The sequence below is a fragment of the Vespula pensylvanica genome, chromosome 23 (assembly GCF_014466175.1).
Source record: "Vespula pensylvanica isolate Volc-1 chromosome 23, ASM1446617v1, whole genome shotgun sequence".
In the NCBI taxonomy this organism is placed as follows: Eukaryota; Metazoa; Arthropoda; class Insecta; order Hymenoptera; family Vespidae; genus Vespula; species Vespula pensylvanica.
Window position 1 is genome coordinate 1,291,978 of NC_057707.1, and position 22,183 is coordinate 1,314,160.

The 22,183-nt window shown below is 44.1% G+C and overlaps 1 protein-coding gene across 5 annotated transcripts in view; it reads right to left on the reverse strand.

The window, feature by feature from the left end:
- Positions 1-22,183, reverse strand: part of LOC122636827 (protein split ends-like) — a 69,511-nt gene that overhangs the window by 2,300 nt on the left and 45,028 nt on the right. For 2 of the 5 annotated variants that reach the window (XM_043828443.1, XM_043828446.1), the window contains exons 2-13: positions 18,565-18,867; positions 14,111-14,853; positions 13,398-14,020; positions 13,121-13,301; positions 12,742-13,033; positions 11,695-12,447; positions 2,447-11,579; positions 1,853-2,392; positions 1,115-1,759; positions 907-1,023; positions 694-810; positions 1-506 (exon numbers count right to left, since the gene is read on the reverse strand). The exon at positions 1-506 is cut by the window's left edge and continues 247 nt beyond it. In XM_043828443.1, the coding sequence (XP_043684378.1) occupies positions 1-506; positions 694-810; positions 907-1,023; positions 1,115-1,759; positions 1,853-2,392; positions 2,447-11,579; positions 11,695-12,447; positions 12,742-13,033; positions 13,121-13,301; positions 13,398-14,020; positions 14,111-14,853; positions 18,565-18,867 (13,953 nt within the window). Of the gene's footprint in view, positions 507-693; positions 811-906; positions 1,024-1,114; positions 1,760-1,852; positions 2,393-2,444; positions 11,580-11,694; positions 12,448-12,741; positions 13,034-13,120; positions 13,302-13,397; positions 14,021-14,110; positions 14,854-18,564; positions 18,868-22,183 lie in introns of all 5 variants that reach the window. The other 3 variants (XM_043828444.1, XM_043828445.1, XM_043828447.1) reach the window with 3 other exon arrangements.

The following is a 22,183-nucleotide window of genomic DNA, read 5'->3' on the forward strand; positions in this document are numbered from 1 at the left end:
GCATGAGGTGGTGTTACTACTTGATGCTTTCTTGGCCTGTCAGGTGTAATTGCACTATCCGTTGGAGCTTCACTCGCTGGCATAGGATATTGAGAACGTAAGTGAGCAGGTGGTGGCTCGTAATAACCTCCTCTCGCTGCAGTTGGTGCAGCCAAAGATGGATTACTTCCAGCATTATACTGAGGTGGTGGTGGTGGCAATCGTGTACTTCCATGAAGCATGTAAACCTGTGCAACTTGTGGACTATCCGTTGTACGATCTTGAGGAGTTCTTGTACTTCTCCTTAATTCTAAAGGTGGACTATGACTATCTTCTATACCAGTTTCTAATTTTGGATCTAATGGTAAATGAGGAGATCTTGTTCCTGGAATATGATAAGCTATACGCGGAGTTAAAGCTTCTTGTTGAGCACGTAGATATTGATATTGCAACACTTGTGGATGCATATAATGTGGAGGTAACTCGGCACCACGTGATAATCCACCATAATGATTCACGACGTCACTCTGCAAAAAAGAAAATTATATTACTTATTTCTACAAGGATTCAAACATAAAATTAATATAAAAAAATTCTCTAACTTCGTTATAATTTCAAATAACCATATATTATATGCAATTATATCTGAATATTTGTCGATATTATCTGGTGTAAGTTGATAGTAAAAATAAAAAAAAAATAGAAAAAAAATACCTGAGAAGCATTAGCATGATGATGAGCAGGTGGAGGCAATGGAGGACTCTGAGTACGATGTGGAGGCACAAGTCCATATTGAGCCCCCGGTGATGGAGCAGTACCTGCACTCCCATGCTGATAAAAAGCAGGCAAGTTAGTTTAGCAACGTAATTTAATTGTTCTCTAAATATGTATATATGATGTGATAAAGCCTATTATTATTTTACTTACCATAGGCGCATCATAAGTTGGTATTGGCACTCCACGACTCTGAGGACTTGCAGTGGGCACCATAATACAACCAGACATGGAGACTTCTACTTTAGGAGGTTCCATAGTACCAGTTACCTACAAATAATTCAAATACATATTTAATTAAATGTTCTATATATATATATACACATATACATGAGTGTTTTTAAAATAAGAATAGACATACTTGAGGTTTTGGTCCGGTTGGACGTGGGCAGCCTACAGCTGCTCCAACAGTCTGTGGACCAACGAGATGTGGTTGCGTTGGAGGACTTGCAACTGCTCCAGTTATCATCGGTGGTACTACTGCTTGTAATAAATGAGCTTTTGGATTGAGCGGATGTGGTTGCCCATTGATGCCTTTTGCTGTTACTGGCTGTGAAACTGGATGATGTATTCTCTGAGTTGGTGCAGATACAACACTAGCTGGATGAACATTGATTGGTAATTTTTGAGACATATTTATTATGGTCGATGGTTGTTGTTGCTGCTGCTGTTTTGCTGCTTGTAGCAGGTGTTGCTTAGGATTGGGTGGTACGCCTGTATTATTAAGTACTGGTGACATTGGTTGTCCTTGCTTTCCATTCCCTGTACTCACTTGTGCCTGTTTTGTACATGGACTCAAATTAGGTGAGACTACTCTACCACCAGGAATTTGCAAATGAAGACTTTGTATTGCTTGAGTCGGTTGTTTGATCATATTTTGCACTACTGTCTGACTTGGTAATATTGGAACTACAGGCTTCGTAATAACAATTTGTTGTTGAGGTTGAGGCTGAGGCTGAGGCTGAGGCTGAGGCTGAGGCTGAGGCTGAGGCTGAGGCTGAGGCTGAGATTGTGGCTGAAGTTGAGATTGAGATTGAGACTGAGATTGAGACTGAGGTTGAGACTGAGACTGAGACTGAATTTGAGGCTGAGGCTGGGGCTGCTGCTGTTGCTGCTGCTGTTGTTGTGGCTGTGGTTGTGGCTGCGGCTGCGACTGTGTCTGCAGTTGTGGTTGAACCTGAGCTTGAACCTGGGCCTGAACCTGAGCCTGAACTTGAGCCTGAAGCTGGACCTGAGGCTGGACCTGAGGCTGGACCTGAGGCTGGACCTGAGGCTGGACCTGAGGCTGGATCTGAGGCTGGATCTGAGGCTGAATCTGAGGCTGAATCTGAGGCTGAATCTGAGGCTGAATCTGAGGCTGGACCTGAGGCTGGACCTGAGGTTGGACCTGAGGTTGGACCTGAGGTTGGACCTGAGGTTGGACCTGAGGCTGGACCTGAGGCTGGACCTGAGGCTGGACCTGAGGTTGAACTTGCGGCTGAACTTGAGGCTGAACTTGCGCCTGAACTTGAGGCTGAATTTGAGGCTGAACTTGAGGCTGAATTTGAGGCTGAACTTGAGGCTGAATTTGAGGCTGAACTTGAGGCTGAACTTGAGGCTGAACTTGAGGCTGAACTTGAGGCTGAACTTGAGGCTGAGGTTGAGGTTGAGATTGAGATGGAAGCTGAGACTGAAGTTGAGGCTGAGGCTGAGGCTGAGGCTGAGTCGATAATTTGCTTGCATTCAGTACATGAGCTTTCAAACTCGTAGGTTTATTTTGTGTAGCAGAAGTTAATACCGGTTGTGATGGAACTACACTCGGTATTGTTGACATAGTTGTAACAGTTGTACATGTCGTAGATGATTGCACGACTGTGATGGTAGAAGTTGCTTGAATAATCGGAGATTGAGGCTTTGTAATAACACTAGCTTGTGACGATATCAGCTGATTTTGTATTGGCTGACAAGGTATAGTTTCCACAGGTTGTTCTTTCTTCAATTCTTCATTAACCGCTGTAATAGTATTATCAAATGATGATTTTGATTGCAATGATTCATTGATTGAACTTTCATTGACAGTAACATTAGCAGTTCGAATTTCACTCATCGTTTTAGTAGCAGTTTGTTGTTGATTAGCTGGTGTACTAACTGGTATATATTGACCTTCCTCCGATTCTCTCATTGGTATTAACATTCCCGTAACTGGATCAATCAATGTTGTTGGTTCAAGAGATACAGATTTTTGTTCAGGTGGTGTCAACGTTTGATTAGTCTCTTCCACTTTTGGATTAGATTCTTCAGTCACAGTGTTTTCATTCTTATTCTCAACCTTCTTCGATGTGGTAACAACCAATTTAATAAATTTCTCCTCTCCACTATCGTCATTGTTTTCAGAAGTCCTTCTTGTCGCTTTACGACTACCTCTTGGTGATTTTCGAGGTTCTGTAATTTGTACTTTAGGTTGTGTAGTTTGTACATTGCGTGGTGCATTATTGTGCCTAGTACTTCTTCTTGTAGTATGTATACTACCAACATTACCACCCGTTAAATTCTTATTTGTTGATGCACGTACTACATCTTCGATGACGTCATCAACAGTGTTTCTGCTGCCATCTTTCTCTGCTAATCTTCTAGACTTTCTTGTGTTAGTAGCTGGTGAAACTAGTTCTTCCAGAGGCAATTCTTTAACAGTTGTGTGTGGTCCAGATTTAATGGTGAGTATCAGACGAGGACGACCAGGATTATCCTCTTCGCTATCATCATGAAATTCGTAAACGTCGGCATAAGGTAACTTATGTGCAACATGATGTTTACTTCCTCTAGATGTTCTTCCACCTCTTTTATGTGCAGCTGCTGCAGTAGTGGCTCTACCACGTCTAACTCCACCACGACCGCTAGCACCTCGTTTCGTTTTTGATCTACCACGACGACTCTTCGTTAATTCTGCCTCGCATGTCTCCACACCTTCATCTTGATCGTCATTAACTGTCGTATTCTTTTTATTTTCATCCTCGGTCGTTTCAGTTTCGAACCAATCAGATTCACTCTTTGCTGTTTCCAGAGAATTATTGTGAGTTTCTTGATTATGTTGTACATCTTCTTCCGCATCGTTACCTTCGCCATCACACAAGGTATCCACTTTCTTTATTACGCTTTCTATATTTACTTCTTTGGCCGACCAATAATCACTATCTTCTTTGCTATCAGTTGGATCTTCTTTCGTCACGTCTATAGCAAGCGGATCCGTACTTGGTTCTTTCAATGGATCTTCGACAGGTTCTTCATCCAATTCAACCTCTTCATTTTCTTTTGTTACCACTTCTTCCTCTTCTTCTTCTTCCTCATCTTCTTCCTCTTTTACTTCGCTTACAACTTCCGATTTTACAGTTGTCTCATCCTCGAGCTTTGGTACAAGAATGTTCAATACTTCTGTTTTTGGAACGCAAGATGTTAATTTTTCCGATTCAACAAATTCATGTTTCTCTTCCTTAGGTTTTATATCTGTGTCACATGGCTGTTCTAAAGGTGGCTCTGTTTTTGGAATAGTAAATTTCATTTCTTCCTTTAATGTTGTATCTTCTTGCTTTATAATAACAGCTGGTTCTTGTTTAATAATTTCAATAGGTTGGGTCGACTGTATCGGTGGTGTTAATTGCATAGGTTGGGTAGTCTGTCCTATTTGTGCCTCAGAATCTGTTGCTGATTTTTCTGCCTGTACTATACGTGGTTCTATGCATTCTCTTACATTGTCAGTCAACGAAGTAGTTGATACAGTTGACACAGTTGTTGATACGACTCTAGTTATTATTGATTGTGAAACTGGAGGACCAACAGGTAAATGAGACTTTGAAAGCGAAGTCGTTTGAGGAACAGGTGACATTCTTTGACAACTAGAGAAAGATACAGTCGTTTGTGGAATGATGCATTTGTCACCGGTCGTTATGGACTGTACTGTTGGTGTTAATTGTTGAGATACTATTGGTACTACCGTTTTAATTAAGGATTGATTAGCAGAAGAAACTGTTGGTGGTCCCAGACCATGTACCATAGATTTGTGGACTATGTGAGATTGTCCATGTGCTATGATCACAGGACTAGGTGTAGAACAACGTGGTACATGAGTAGTTAAGAGTTGGGATAATTCTTGTTTAGGTCGTGGAGAAAGAACATTGTTATCTCCTGTTACAGACACAGGTATTTGTTTCTGAGATCTCGACTGTGAAGGACAATTTTCTGTAATGTTAGCTGACTTTCCAAATGCTGGACTAGATGTACTTGCACTAATTTCAATTTTAGCTGTTTCTGGTATATATGTAGGTGGTTGATTAGGCGAAGGAACCTTCGGAGAAGTCGAGGCCTTGTTTGTAGACTCTGGTATAACAGCAGGTGATAATTTAGGCTCTTCTAATCTTTGTGGTGGTTCGTTTGGATTGACTGAAAGTAATGTCTCGATTACAGATTTGTTGCCTAAAGCAGCGGAATCTCTTGAACTCTTTACTTGTATACCCGGTGCCAATGGTGGTACTGGCATGTAAGGACGTGGTGGAATATTTAAAGTTAATGGTGGCAAACCACCTCGAGGATAACTAGGTGTAAGCGGTCTCAAACCAGCAGCATGTTGAATCACTGGTTGTTGAGTTGCTGCAGTTGAATAGATCTGTTGTACTGTTACCTCTGGTCTATGCGCAGAAATAGGAACGCTCACTGCAATTCTAGTTGGTGGTGGTGAAGGTTTTCCAACGGTAGACACATGAGGACTCAATGCCGAGTTTCGATTCCATTGTCCATTCGGTGAAAGCGGTTGTGGAATTCTCGGAGATAATTGTGATGGTATCAAAGGTGGTATTCTTGATGGGACGAGTGGTGGTAAAGGCGTTATATTCGATGGCGAAGACGAAGATGGTGTTGAAATATTCTGCATTCTTGGAGAAGCTTGACGCATTGGTACCATTTGAGATTGAGGTGAAACTGGTAGTCTTTGATACAGAGGTTGTACACTAATCGTCGAAGGTCTTGGACTAGCTGCCGAAATTCGTGAAGTTTCATTTGCGATCGGTACGTTACACGATCCCAACATTGGTTGTTTGTATGTTGGTGGTGATGATGTTGATGTCCGATGAGATTGTGAGACTCTTTCAGGACTGGCTATTGTAACATTGGATTCTACCGTATCAATTTGTACAGTTTTTGTTGTATCGCGAGATTTATGTTCATTGAGGTTCCAAGAATGTGCGATTACTGAATTTGGAGAGTTCTGTGATTGGGGAATTACAGGATTAAGTGGTAAACGAGCTTCCACCGGTTTCTCCGCTGCAACAATAGCAAGTGTCACCGTAGTTGGTGTTGTCTTTGTTGGTGATTTATAAAACGACGGAATATCTGGTGTTTTCGGTGGTTGAGTTAGATCGAAGTTCTCGTAATTTGGATCTTCTTCAGTGTCCGTATCTATTTGAAGATCATGTTCGCTTTGAGGAGTATCAGGTTTTAGATCTTCACCTTCGACTGCTGACGCATTCAAACTTTCAACCGCTTGTTGCATTTCCTCAACATCCTCTTGGGGTGCTTCAGCTGGAGGACCAGTTGTACCATCCACCTCATTGTCCTCTTCCTCTCCTTCGTAAGAGAAATCTTCGGTAGAACCACCGAAAGTTTCTTCTAACAACGCTGCGACAGCATCCTCTGTTTCTTCCTGAGATATAGCGACTCTTGGTTTATCCTCATTTTGAACAGGTGGTGTTGTTGAAACAGAGACTTCTGTTTCGTCTCTACTGTTACGAGATTGGCAACCACTTTCACGTTCCTCAGGCTCCGAGATACTTTTAACTGCATTTTCGTGAATAGTTTCATCGATTTCTATTCCAAAACCAGGAATAAATTTCTCTTTCTTCTTTTCAGGCTTTGGCGGTTGAATGACACCGCTTACAATAGGAGTACTGATAGCCGAGACCGTTGATGTGTTCGACGTTACAACTTTGGGTATAGGACTTAACAATGTATCTCTAAGAGCTGGCAAAGTTGGAGACAACGTTTTCGGAATCAAAGGACTACTTGCTCTCGGAGGACTTGGGTCCGCGCCAAGATAAGGTAATTCACCGGTCTTTTCATGATGATGGTGATGATGATGATGATGGTGATGATAATCTTTCCGACTACGTTCTTCCTTCGATTTCTTACGTTTCTTTTTCTTTTCTTTAACCTTTTCGGGTACGGTAGTCGGAGTAGATGGTTCAACACTATCATTATCATCAGTGAAACGGAAAACGTCGTGTTCATTGGACTCTGTACAAGCAACTGCAGATTTTGGTGAATTTGGTAGACCTAAAAGTTTAGCCTCGATTTCTCGTCCAGCCTCAGCGAGGTCAACGCTATTCTCATCTTCCTGATGATGTCTCTGTCGTTTCTTTTCTGTTTTTCTTCTAACTCTTTCAACGTCAAGAACTGGACTACGTCCACCATCGCTGTCAGAAACATAAGCGTTGTTTTCAGATGTCATATTACTGAGTCTATCAAAGAAGGTGTCCGGAGGTGGTGGATCATCAACGTCGTCGGAAAGCGGACCAAATATATCTTCCATTCTTTGTGAATCTCTAGCTTCTTGTCTATTCAATCTTTTCCTTCTTGCTTTAACCTTGTCTTCTCCGTTTCGTTCTCTTCTTTTATCCTTCTTCGTTCTCTGTTTCTTATCAGCGCGCATCCTTTCTTCAGCATTGTCAATGGCTGCCACTGGTGTTGCCGTCGGTGTACTAATCGTTACAGATTCAGTCGTATGATTCGAACGACATTCCGAATCAGTCGATATAACGCTAGTCTTACTTTTATGATCCGTAGTTTCGGTGGATTCGAGTTTCGAACTTTCTTCGCTGGACACCGAATTTTTCTGACGCTTTTGCTTCTTTTTATGCGATTTCTTGCGCGAATCTCTTTCGTGATTATTGACAACGATCGTTGGATGACTCGTTTGGTACGTGACTCTTTCGTCGTCGTCAGAAGTACGTACTTCCTCCTTTGCATTGGCATGTACACTGTTGATCACAACATTGGCGGTCTCCAATGGATTTTGTTTCTCTTCTGTATCAGCAAAGCCAAGATCCACGTCACTTTCAAGAAATCTATCCGTTTTAACATTCTTTCGAACTTTGTTGTTAAAGGATTCTTCTTCCTCGCTAGTGTCGGAATGAATTCGAGACCGTGATCCCTTTCTCGACAAAGACTTTGCTCTAGCCGAGTCCGATTCGGACGTAGCCTCGTCTTCGGTTAAAGCCTTGCTACTGACCGAATCTCCATCCCAGGATGTACTTTGTTTCTTCTCCTCTCGTCTGGCACGGCTTTGCTTCAGCTGTGAAAACTTATCTTTTAAACGCACTTGACGCTTCTCCTCCTCCAATTTCTGCATATTTTTCGTCGAACGTGCCTTAACTTTATCGTACATACTGATGTAAGCTGGTTCGTCGTCTACAATATCAAATATCGAATGTTTCTTGGGTTCGTCGCTGTCTGTATCGGTTGCCGAAGGATGCCGTGCAACTTGCATATCGTGAGTAGGGCCATCGTCAACGTCGCTGTGTTGATTCGAAGAAGCCTGCTGTTGATGGAATTGCGACGGCTCTCTCGAGTGGTTAGAAGCCGCGGACGTTTGCTCGTTCGGTGAATTCGTTTCATTGCGTTTCGAGAGTTCTAATCTCGATAAGAATTCTTTGTCGGCATCCTGACATACCCTAGGACTACGTTCCCTCGATTCCTTTTCAGATCTTCTCTTACTTCTCTGTTTCTCTTTAACGCTCTCTCTATTGTTTTCTCTATTCTCTCTGGTGGATTCCCTAACATCGGCATGAGTCGTATCCCTGGTATCTTGTGCAGTACTACCACCAGATTCTTTGCTCTCTCTACTTTCCCTACTTTCTCGACTAGAACGATGAGAGTCATTGCGATGTTTGCGATCCTCCGATCTTCTATTCTGTCTAGGCCGATCTTTGCTGTCTCTACGATGATCAGAGATCTTCATACGTTTGGTATCGTCTTCGGTGGGACAATCTTGGGACGAACACCTACGTTTTATTGGTACCGGGGCTGGAGAAGCCTGTTGGATCTGAGATTGCGTTACCGATTGATGTAGATGATTATCGGTAGGTTGTTGACGCCTACTTTCTTCGCGTTCACGTTTTTCCTTATCCTTGTCCTCGCGATCTCTTCTCTTCTCTCGTTCAACCTTCTCCTTCTCGCGTTTTTCTTGATCCTCTCGCTCCCTTCTCTTCTCCCGTTCGTGTTTCTCTCTCTCCAATCTTTCCCTCTCCTCCTTCTCACGTTTTTCCTTCTCCAACCTCTCGCGTTCCTCCTTCTCCTTCCGCCTCTCTCGTTCCAAACGTTCCTTCTCTTCCCTCTCACGTTTCCTCTCCTTGTCAAGACGTTCCTTTTCCTCTCTTCTCCTTTCCCGTTCCAATCTCTCCCTTTCCTCTTTCTCTCGCCTTTCCTGTTCCTCTCGTTCCTTCCTGAGACGTTCCTTCTCCTGCTTCTCCCGTTCCAAACGCAGTTCACGTTCCTTCCTCTCCCGTTCCTCCCGGTCCCTTCTCTCTCTTTCTTCGCGTTCCCTACGTTCCTGCCTCTCCTTTTCCTCTCGTTCTCTCTTCTCACGTTCCAACCGTTCCTTATCTCTCCGCTCCTTCTCCCTGAACTCGTTCTCCTCCCTCTCCTTCTTCTCGCGTTCTCGTTCCTCCCGTTCCCTTCTATCCTTCTCCAGGCGTTCCTTGTCCAATCTCTCTCTTTCCCTACGTTCCTCATCCTTCTCCCTTCTCTCTCTTTCCTCTCGTTCCTTACGTTCCTGCCTGTCACGATCCTCCTTATCTCTTCGTTCCTGTCTTTCCCGATCGTCCTTCTCCCTTCTTTCCTTATCCTCTCGTTCTCTCCTTTCGTACCTCGTTTCCTTGGTCTCTTTGAAATCTCTACTGTGATTATCGGTTTCATTGACGTCATTGTTGCCAAGGGTTTCTTTATCATCCCGATCCTTGCGATCGACTTCCTCTTTCCTCGATCTTCTCTGACAATCCTTCCCTTTACCATGTTTAGAATCCCTACTGTCCCTACCCTCTCGAGAGTCTCTTCTCTCCCTGTTACTGCTACTGCTACTGCTGCCAATCTCCTTTCGTAAACGAGCACGAGGTACATCGACCGAGGAAGAGGATAACGAAGACGTGCCGAACGTGGACGATATTGTGGAAGACAATGGCACCGAACAGGAAGCGGTTGTCAAGGAAGATTGATGATATTGACCGCTCGATAAAGTCTGTTGTATCGTGCCTGACGAGGTGGAGGGGATCGATGTTGTCGATGTTGCTGTCGTTAAAATCATCGTCGTTGCCGTAATAACACCGGATACTGCTGCTGCTGCTGCTGCTGCTGCTGTTGCCGCTGCTGACAAGGAAATTGTAGACGCTGCTGATATCGCGGAGGATGACGAGGTGGATGATGACGTTAAACACGTTAAAGAAGAAGAAGAAGAAATGGTAGAGGAAGAGGAACAGGAGGAGGATGATGACGTAGATATCGCCATTGACGACGACGAATTATTCAAAACTGTATTACTAGAAAGTAATCCTCGATTCGTCGAGGCGCTGAGGCTGTGAATACTACATACACTACTATTACCACTAAGAAGGCTACTGGCCGACCCTATACCGCTACTATTACCACTGCTTGCTGCCGTTCCGCTACTTGCAAGACCGATGGGCAAAGAAACCGGTGGTAATTCCGGACTGACGGTTTTGATCGACGTGCCGGGAGTGATCGGTGTCGCTGGGGTTGGGTGTACACAATTGTGCTGCATCGTCGAGCGTGGATCAGTCGTTTTCAATACCAACGGAACCATGCTCGTCGAGAGCATCGTGCTACTACCACCGATGTGACTGCTCACAGAGGAGGTACTAGTCAATTGCACCGGCGGATGACTAGGAAATGGATACTGCAGACAAACTTTACTGGTGCAACCCCCGCTAGAAGTTAGCCCAGCCGTGCTACCGATCATCGAACTGACGCCTATAACGCCCGTAAATTCTTTCGGTTCGTATTTTTCACTGAAGTTCTCCAGTCGTTTGGAATCCTCGTCGAAAACACTTCTTTTCGCGAGAACGGATTTCACTATATCCGACGGTTGCACTTCGTGTAGATCCAAGTCAAGGAGTTTATGTCGGAATTTAAAACGTTCCGAAGCGCTGGCGTCGAGTTTTGCCAAAGCATCGCCACCGGCTGCACTCAGAGCTCTCGAGCCCGACCACTTTTCGTACTTCTCGTCGAGGGAACGTATTCTCTCTTCGAGACTAGGAGACTGGGGCGCCGTCTCGCTGTCGGAACTCGTTGGACTGGGGCTCAAATGTCTAGGCGGTGGCGAGGCTGGTGGCTGTGGTGCCGTACAAGAGTTGGCCGCAACCGAGAGCCCGCTGGCACAAGGTGGACTAGTGACTTTCAGACTGCTGCTACTCGTCGACCGAGAATTACTGCTACTGCTGTTACCGTTGTTGTTGTTGTTGTTGTTGTTGTTATTGTTGTTGTGGTTGCTGCTGTTATTATTATTGTTGTTGTTGTGGTTGTTGTTGTTGTTACTGTTATTATTATTATTACTGTTGCTGTTATTGTTGTTGGTGGTGGTGGTGGTGGCGGTGGTGGTGGTGGTGTTGTTGTTGCTGTTACTAGTATTGTTGTTGTTCAGCATCTGAGTCGCAAACCTTGGTAAAGGTAACGACAGAGGACCCTCATGACTTCTTTCGCGAAATCTTCTTGGCTCGCTCGGCACAAGGTTCTCAGGTCTTTCGTCGACGAGAGGTGTTCCTGGTCGTGATCCATCGTGATGCTCATGATGTCTAGACGTTAGAACGAAGAAAAACAAAAAGTTAGATATATCGCACGTAAATCTTAGACGATACGCAACTCTTTCTCTCGTTCTCCCCTTTCTTTCTCTAACTTATTCAATCTCACCTGCTAGAAGTATCTCGACGACGCTTACAAGGTCCCGGACCCCTGCCGTCACAGCTACTTCTTCTCGTACTATGATGCACCAACACTTTACTGTCACTTACGCGTCTAACGTCCATGCCTTTTCTACCGGAATGAGAAGTTACCAACAACGATGCGATTTCAGGTTCATCGTCCTCGCATAATATCGTTGTTGAACTTCCATCCAACTTAACTCGTTTCTTAGGTGCAAAACCCACTTCATCGCCGCTACTGTGACACTCCTCGAGCTGTTCCAATAAATGAACTCGCTCCTTTTGAAGATGCCTGATGTCGGGCGGAGGTAAAATAGGTGGTGGCGGTGGAACAGGTGGGTCCACGCTGGTAACAACACTCTGGACGGCATGTCGTCGAGACGATGGGGGTGGTGGACAATCATCATCGTTGAGTTTACCGTCGCTCAGAACGCTGCTCTGGTAATCATCGTGGCTCGCTCCACTTCCCTGGCTGAACTCGTCGTAACTTCGAAATCTACGTGGCGTTGGGTCGTTGTAGTCGCCGTCGTAGTATGAATCTTGATAGGAACGCCTGCTGCTACGCGACATTGCCGTTGGATGAGCAGGACTGGCCCCGGGCGTGCTACCACCACCGGAAGTACGAGAGTAACTACTAGTTGTCCTTGATCTTGGGGGTGTATCGTAACGCGTAAATCGACCGCTCGAATTTGACACTGTAACTGCTGATTCAAAGCTGCTACGCTCCCTCCTGTAATGAATCCTTTCAGTAACGCGTGAATTCTACTTTGTGCTCTTTATTTGGGGGTGACGATGATACTTAAAGCTAGATATGTATACATTAGTATTTATTAATTATATATTATAAAACGTACTTGTGAAAAATTTCATATTATTGCGAATTCTTGCAAATATTTCTCTTTAAACGATTCAAATCTTTCGACTTTCAATTATATATAAAACATTATACGTACATACATACATACATACATACATATATATGTGTGTATATATATATATATATACGTAGAAAAATATAATATATAATTATACATACGCAACATCGAAGGTTGTCGCCGGCGAAGGCCTGGTGTCCCAAGGTTTTTCACCAGCAACTCCTTGTCTTTCCAGATGTTCGTAAAACGTTTCCTGGCATTCTCTGGACGCGAAATCCACTTGAAGACGACGTCCACGAAGTGCGGCTCCTCTCATTTCCTTCACAGCAGCCTGGGCGCAGCTTATTTGTTCGAAGAAGACTAACGCATGGCCACGTTCACGATCCAGCACGACTTGCGTTATAGGACCGAACTGATGGAACTGCATGTTCAAGTATTTTTCTGACATGCAATCTATGAAACGGACATACACGATAACATCGTGATTAATTAAAAATGCATGTGTTAGATCAGATTTACGATGAAACATGTTGGAATTACCTCCTATACCATCCACCCAGACACAAGAGGTAGGCATAGATTTGCCAAATCCAAGTTTGATACGATTCGCACCTAGGTGTTCGCCATCCATAGATCTCATGGCCTTAACGACGCTACCGATATCCGAATACTGACAAAATGCATAGCTCGAAACAGCGCCTTGCTTTTTGATGTCAATTTCCTGCAAAGACAAGCGAAAAGGGATACCATTTATTAAGATACAGAACTCGATGAATAATAAAAGTTAGACTATGCAAATCGATCCTCCGCGACTTACTATAATTTCGCCAAAAGGCTCAAAGTGTTTCCTGAGTTCAGACGCAGTTACATCTTTCTCGAGATTCCCAATAAAGAGCGTCCTCGTTGCTTTGGGATGATACTCGTCTAGTTCGGCCTCGTACGGCCTGAACTCGTTGTCCTCGACGTCGTATCCTTGGTAAGGCGCAACTTCGATCTTGCAACCGAAAAATAGTTTGTCATGAGAAACTTCCAAGGCTTTTTCAACGTCCTCGGGTTTCTTGAAGCAGACCAGAGCGTATCTGTCGCCCGCTGCACCGACGACCTTCACCCACGTGACTTTCCCATGCTTTTTATACTCATGGAAAAGGCCATCCTTGAGAGAAGTGTCGCTGCTACGAGCAGGAAGGTTCCGTACGCAGATCGCCAGTGGCCTGCGATCTTCGGTGACTGCAACAGCATTTCCAGTACGATGAGGCGAGCTTCCTGGTGACGTGCTTGCGGCGGACGTGCTACCGGCGGAACTGCCACTTCGACTACTACTGCTGCTACCGGAACGACTACTGCCGCTTGGTGAGCTACTACCGCTTCGAGATTTTCTACGTTGCTTCTTGTGTTGTCGGTGGACACTGCTGCTACTACCACCTCCGCCTCCTCCGCCACCTGTTCGTGTCACAACAAAAGAGATTACACCAATGATCCCAAGAAACAATATTGAACTAATCCTTGAAGAATGTCAGATATAAATTTTACCTGGCTCATCCTGGTAGGAATCATTGGTAGCCGGCGAAGGTGGTGGGGGTGCATTGCTATATCTCGATGAAGTCGTCGACTCGTAGGCAGAGGACCAGGAAGACGGTGCCCGATGACGATCTAAATGGGGCGGGGGTGGCGGCCCGGAGCCGTAAGGGCCTGTCCTCGGGTAAAGCCGATCCCTCGCCCTGCTCGACGTCACGTGGTAAGAGCTACCAGGTGGTGGACGTCCACGTGGTATATAGCCACCAGGGTCACCGCTGTTAGGATCCGCTGGATGACCTTGAACGACGACGACGCCGCTTCCGGTGCTGCCGACGCCGCCACCGCTACCGGCATTGCTGCCACCGCCTCCACTCCCGGCAACCCCGCCTCCGCTGTAGAAACCCCCATGGGAACCCCCGTGGGAACCTCCGTGCGAGCTACCGTGTGAACTCCTCGACTCGACGAAGCTACTCTCGCCGCCACCGCCACCGACAACGACGCTGCCGCTGACGCCGACGCCAACGCCGCCCCCGCTGCCACTGCTACCGCTGCCGCCGACGCCGCTGCTAACGCCAACTGCGTTACCACCACTGCCTCCGACGACTCCGCCGACTCCGCCGACGACGCCGCCACCAGATCCGACGATACTCCCGCTACTTCCTCCGACGACGCCAACACCACCCCCGACACCACCGACGCCTCCTCCACCTCCGCCTCCGGCACCGCCGCCGCCACTCGAGCCATGATCCTCCGAACTTCTGAAACATACCAAGTCGAACTTAGTCTAGCCTGATACTAGGGATTCCTCTTGCTGGCACCCTTGCTTGCTTGTTGCTTGCTTGCTTGCTTGCTTGCTTGCTTGCTTGCTTGCTTGCTTGCTTGCTTGCTTGCACGAACGTGATCGTTATGCCCAAGTGTTTCAGTGTTCACGTGATCACGATGCTAAGTGTTTCGTTAAACGAGCCAAGCCTTTTATTCCCTGCTCATGATGCTTATATCTTAAGCCTAAACGAATTTTCCCATATACATTTTAACCTTCATCTTCTACGCATATTTCTGTATGCAAGAGCCCATGCGTACGAACGTAACCTCGTCAACTATAAAAAAAAAATGGCTGATGCGAGATGCGAGTCATGTTCGAAGAAAAGAAAAAAAGATTATCCGCCTGAGATTATCCGTGGCGATGCATCAAGAGGATATCCGCGATGGGACAAGTTCTTCATTGTAAAATCCAACACCGAAGGACAAAACTTTGCGCGTGTCGCGTCGGTCACGCCAAAGAAGAGATTCCAAATCGTGACACGGATGTGGAAAGCCCCAAGAAGAGAGATTTCGAAACGTTCTTCTGTGGCTGCTGATCTCTAACCAATCATCGGAGACACGTTATTCAAAGAAGGCTATCGGTGTTGTGGTTTGTAAAAGAGAACGAGAGGAGGAAGGGTTTGGGCTTGGTTAAGGAAAAACGAGTTCTACGATTATCCTTGACTGCTCCTAACCTCAAAGAATCTCTTAACAAATTCGTTACTCCTTCTATCCTGTTAAGATCCTTTGAAAAAAAGAAAAAAAAAAAGAAAGATAAAGAATATCACATTGAAATACGACGTTCGAGGAATACCGTTGAAAAGATAGAATTTCTCTTTCCTAGGCTTGAAAATCTTTCACATCGAATCGAATATTTCTCAAATATACTATTCCACCGCATAATCGTGTGCGTGCGTGTTTGCGCGTATGCGTCTATGTTCGATATAGTATATAGAGGGGCAAGGGTTAATCGTAGCTTCTTGCATGTGTCGTGACTTGTTTGGCATGCACGGTATGGGCACAATAATATACTCGATAAGATATTTCTAGAGTCGTATCGGCATACCTCTTAGCGCATGCGCATTGACGAAAGAAAGGCAGGGTCACGATAAATTAGTCTAACGCCTTATTTATCTATAGCCAAGTCTCTCTTTTAACCTATACTGTTCTCTTTCTCCGCCTTTCTCCACGAGCGTGCTCCGTCTGCTTATACGTTTCTCTTTAAACTCAATCGTATTAGAAAAATTTCGTCAGCTCTCGATTCGTATAGAGAAATGATAAGGACTTATATTTATAAATGTCTGATTCATAAGTAGATTGTAAACCTTGAATGCGGTGATAAATATTAAATAATGACGTCATCCCTTAGTGAAGTTTGCACGAATCACCAATGATTACGTTACGATCAAAGTTCGAATGTCTCTTGAAAGAATAAACAGACCTACGTATTCCGTAAATAAAAAGAGAAAGAGGGAGGGCTCGTACATTCCTAACTACGGCACTGACGGTTAAGAGCCGTTCTCCCCTCCACCTCTCAACCTCTATCTCGCTCTATCGCTCTCTTTCTCTTTCCCCTCCCCCTCTCTCTCTTCTTCCTCCCACTCTTCCCTCCAGACCCCGAGCATCCTCCATAACGTCGTACGCCCTCTCCCTCGTCGTCACGCTTCGACGTACCGTCACTCGACGACGAAACGCGTGGCAACGTCGCCTTCTTCGTCGTCATTTTCTTCGACAATACCTCGTCCGTCCATCCGTCTGTCCGTCCGTCTGTCCGTCCATTGTCGTCGTCGTGTCTTCGAAATCGTCACGGTCGTCTAACTTTTCATGGAAATGCAACCGCCATTACTACACTTCGGCGAGACATTCCTAAGTACGTGCAATAACCCAAGTATGTTTCTTCTCCCCTCCCCTCCCCTCTCCTCCCCTCCCTACTCTTACCCTTTCTTTCTTTTTTCAGTATAAGGTATTATAATATTTCTTACTAATCCTATGCGAGACTCTTCTCCTTTTAACTTGGTTCTCTTACGAATAAATTATTCCGCACGCAAAGAAATTAACGAAAAGGAAAATTTGTTAAACTCGAGCCAACCAAATACGACGCAGGTCGATAGAGAAGTAAGATAGAGAAAAATATATGTATCTAACATCATTCGTTCAGACGAGAAGAGTAATTAAATAAAAGAAACTCTTATTATTACGTATCGTAATGATGTTGGTACAGCCATTACGAAAAATATCGCAAGATATATAACGAAATGGTAGTAGAGATAGACAAACAAATGTTGAAATTTCTTTTATAGAAGAACGAGGTATAGGATAACTCGAGTCGATGTTAAAAACGATAATAATTCAGTACTCGTCAAGAACGACGACGGACGATCATGATAAGTCGAAAGCTACAATTTTTCCAGGAAATACTTTCACGAGAAATCGATTAGTCCGTGTTGTCAGTGACGCAGTTCAAAAGAGAAAGACATTTGATCGAATTCAACGACTCGATCGATATCTTTCAGTTTGATAAGAATATTTGGATATCATTATCATTATAATAATAATCATCATCATCATCATCATCATAAAAACGATACCGATAATATCTATCTACCTAAAGATGTCTCAACGTTTTCACTAATTACACATATTACATACATATGAGCTGTTCCTCGTATGGTCTGATAGGAAAAGGATAAATGTTGAAAAGGTCATAAAATTTCCACGATTTATCTTTTCAGCAACAACAATTCGTACTTGTTTTTCAATATACACGATGCACCGTCTTGAAAACGACGACGACGACGACGACGACGACGATGACGACGAAGACGACGACACTTGGCACTTATATTTAATCCAAATTCACTGTAATCCAACACTGCATCCATTGGGTAAATAGACGAGTTTCACTAAATTTTCTTTTTCTCATATCCCACTGCATTTCTTTACACATCCTATTGCGATATTTTTATCTCATATTAAATATTAGAAGTATCCAGTCAAGATATTCGATATAATTAGATGAGGATTAAGAATATAAGGAAGTGTACATAAGGATGGGCAAAGACCATACGACAAAAAAAAAATAAAAAAGAAAAGAAAAAGAAAAAAAAAACGAAGAGACACCTAACACGTGTAATGACGTTTCAATGTCGTTTTACCTGCTTCCGGTATAACGCGCGATTTAATCGATTCCCTGCGACGTGACTCATCATAAAGTGGTCTTATATACACACACACACACACACATTATATCGAGAGAGGATGTACACATAAAGTATTCGAAATGAACAAAAATATCGTTATCGGGTTCTCGTCACAAGACACGTATAGCGATAGGAGACATTGCTGTTAAGGTTTATGTTCACGATCCATGATTCTTATCTACAGTTGGTTATAACGACAAGTTGATTGTTATGAATCATTATGGATCATTATAGAGGATTAAAAATTCTGATCCCGCATTTATATTTATTTCAAGTCGTCTGCGGAATTAACTAAAATGAGAATCTAGGTATATCCATATTGGATATACCCGTAAGGTGTATAATAGAATGTATATATATATATATATATATATATATATATATCCTAGGAATATATAGGGTATTTTGCACAATTTAACAAAAAGATAGAACAAAAAGATAAACACATAAGATCCCAACATATCTCACCCGTGCGAGGGAAATCTATGTTGAAGATGCTGGGGCTCGTAGTACTGTGTCGTAAGGGCTCGTTCGTCCAAAGTGTGCTCAGTCGCGTGAGCCTTCGCTGCGGACTTGATATCCATGAACGCCACCGTCGCGGAGGCGCCCCCGGTGTTAATCGAGGAACCGCCGCCCCCGTTGCCACCGCCGCTGCCGGAACTGGAACCGGAACCACCCTCGTTGCCCTCCCCGAGGGAACCACCGGAACCTCCGTCCACAGGGCACACCTCGCCCCGCGGCAGCAGCTTGACGCTCTGCACGCGTCCATACCTGTAATTGCAGAAACATAATCCACTTATTTATAACCCTTTTTAAAACAAACAAATCATATTCTTTGTTGTTTTTTGTTTCAAAAGATAAATAAGTTTTCTGATCAGTCGATAATAAAAAATTGTCCTCACCCGTTAATTAAAAATGTTCTAGAATAGCAAGTGGCGTGTATGGTTTTACTTGTTTATCTAACCCTTCCCTATTTAAACTCATCTCAACAATTTCCCATCGTTAAATAATCTTCAAAGAAGAAATCGGTGATTCATATGTTAATCGAAAGAATCATATCGCGTCGTGGTTAAGTGATAGTGATTAGCGAGTGAGGGTAAATGAGTGGCTGAAGTAGTGAATACGAAAGCAAACGTTCTTCAACGATATATGATCGGTTGAATCATTGTGCGAATCGAAGTGAGGCATGTTCCAACGTACGTAAAAGTTCTAAGGAACGAGAATAAACAAGGGAGAGAAATGGAGAATATATTTTTCTACAAATGTGCCGCATCAATATTTCAGCATCGAACGAAATGGAGTAGGTAAAAAAAAAAAGAAAGAAAAAAAGGAAAAGAAAAGAAAAGAAAAGAAAAGAAAAGAGGAAGAAGGAAAGTACAGGCAAACAGGGTAGGTAGACAGGGTAGGCCGGCAAGCAGCAGGCAAGCCGGCAAGGCAGGCAAGCAAGCAAGCAAGCAAGCAAGCAAGCAAGCAAACACAAGCAAGCAAGCAAGCAAGCAAGCAAGCAAGCAAGGAAGGTAGGTAGGATAGACGAAGTCCGTGGAGCGTTTCCACAGTAGAGATGCGGAGAAGACGACGGTGTACGAGAGCTGGCAACGTTGGACGGGTATAATACTCTGGTCTGCGAACGGCAACAGCGCAGAAGGGATCCTCGTTGAGAGAGATCGTTTGGGATTTCGAAGAAGGGAGGAGACCCTGTAATCCTCTGCCCGTAGAAACCTCTCGCGATACCCGACACGAGAGCGGAGGAAATTAAGTCGAAGGAAGAGAAAGACGGATAGAGGTTAGAGGAGGTAGAGATGGAAAAGGAGGAAGAAGAGGAAGAGGAGGATGAAGAGGAGGTAGAGGTAAAGGTAGTGGTAGAGGTGGAGATATAGATGGAAGAGAAGCAAGAGAAGGGGGAGAAAAAGAGGAGAGGAGGAGAGGAGAGAAGAGGAGAGAGCGCACGCGCGTAAAAGCATTTGCGCGCGGCTGAAAGAAGCCGAGGAGAGGGGCGAAGAGGGGAAAGAGGAGAAAGGAGACACCGAGACGAGACCTCGATCGAAGTCTTCCTCCGGCGGCGCATTCAGATCCGTACGGATAAAAGCCCTTGCGGATGTTTTTGCAGAGCGGCCATGACGGCAGCCTTTCCCTCGCTCGTAGAAAGAAGATAAACTGATATGTATATATTTCATGTATTTTACCGAGTTGAAACGTGCGTACAGAAGAGGAAGTATATCGAAATGCTCGAGGGGATATATATTCGAGAAAAAGAAGACTACTTCAAAAAGAAGGTATATGTATGAAAGAGAGTAAGGTATAGAGAGAGGAGAGAGAGAGAAAATGGCGTCGATAAAGGTTATCCACCATTACGTTTAGTCACCGACGACGTATATCTTCCAGACAGTTTTTTCTTTTTCTTTTTCTCTCTTTCTATTTTTTTTCCCCGATTTTATTCCTCCAAAGAGCTCAGAATATTGTATTTTGTATAAAAATGAAAAAAGAGTTAGTAGAAAGAGGTTGGTTGCTCTCGGTGAGAATAATACACGAGTATGGGTATAACGTCCATCGATGATGACGAGATGGTGGAGAAAGAATGGGAGGGGAAGAGAAGAGGAAAGAAGAGGAGGAGGAGGAGGAAGACGAACGAGAGAATGACGGCGTAGTTCCCTCGACGCAGAAATAAGGGGAGATTGGGGTGCGGTGAGAGGGAGGTTGAACTGGGGAAGAAGCAGGTTCTCTCATTCTTTCTTTCTCTCTCTTCCTCGACGGAAAAAGAGAAAGAGAGAGAGAGAGAGAGAAACAGAGTGCGCAAGGAGTGGGGATAATCGTCGATAAGAGGATGAAAGAGCCACGGTGATTGGTCGAACGGTAAGAGAAGAGCGACGCGCAGACGCAGACATCGAAGGCTCGACTTTTCTCAGCGAGTCGATCGGCCGATCTCGCGCGAGTTGCACGTACTCTTCTGTTCGCTCTCTTTAAAAAAAGAAAAAAAGAAAAAGAAAAAAAAATCGATTCGATCGAGTAAACTTCCGATATATTTTTCTTTTGACAACGCAACAACAACAACGACAACAACGACAACGACACAACGCCGCAACGAGGATATATTTTTTATCCGTATTTTTTTCGAACGGCGAAAAGAAGTATCGATGATATTAGCAGCCGTATCAAAATTAAAAAAACAAAAATCCGTCTCGAAATTCGTTTCCAACTACGTCCTTCTTACGGGGTTTTTTGCGTTTTGTTCTTTTTGATAAAAGAAAGCAAACGATTAAAAAAAATAAAAAAAAAGGGATTAATGAGACACGGATAGAGAAGGAGGAGGAGGAGGATGAGAGACATATGCCTTGTTGGAAGAGGGTCGAGAAGAGGGGGAAGAGAAGATTCGCGAGATAAAACGCAACACACTCGGATTATTTCAACGTCCGTACAGAAAGAAACAGAGAGAGAGAGAGAGAGAGAGAGAGAGAGAGAGATCATTTTCTCTAGGGCTCTAGAAAACAGAAGCAAAAGAGCATGGTGGATCTTTTTTTCTTTTTTTTTTTGTTTGTTTTTTTTTTTTTTTTTTTTTTTTTTTTGTTAATTTCGTCTACACACATCCCTCTCCTATTTCGTAATGATAACGTTTTTAAAAGAGAATAATTTGCTGCGGGTTCGGACACTTTAAACGACGACACCGTGAAAAACACAGCGTCGGCGTTCCAATCTTTTTTCTCTTTCTCTTTTTTTTTTCTTGTTTCCTTTTTTATTTTTCTCTCGTTTATACATCTCGGAAGTTCGTTGTTAATGATCGAACATCGTGGGCGTGGTTCCTCGCTAAAGCGTGTGATCCGATTCGCAGATGGGCCGATGCGCAATTACGTCGTTGCGTCGCAAGTTTCTCTCTACGTTCGGCTTGACGACCGACGACGACGACGACGATACGCGTGGACGACTAACTACGGTTAGAGAAAAGAGGAAAAGATTCTCTTAAAAAGAAAAATGGACAGAGAGAGGATTTAATTAAAAAAAATATCACAGGAAGATCTTTTTTAAAGGTCTTGATGATCGTTCATATTCTCTCTCTTTCTCTCTCTCTCTCTCTCTCTCTCTCTCTCTCTCTCTC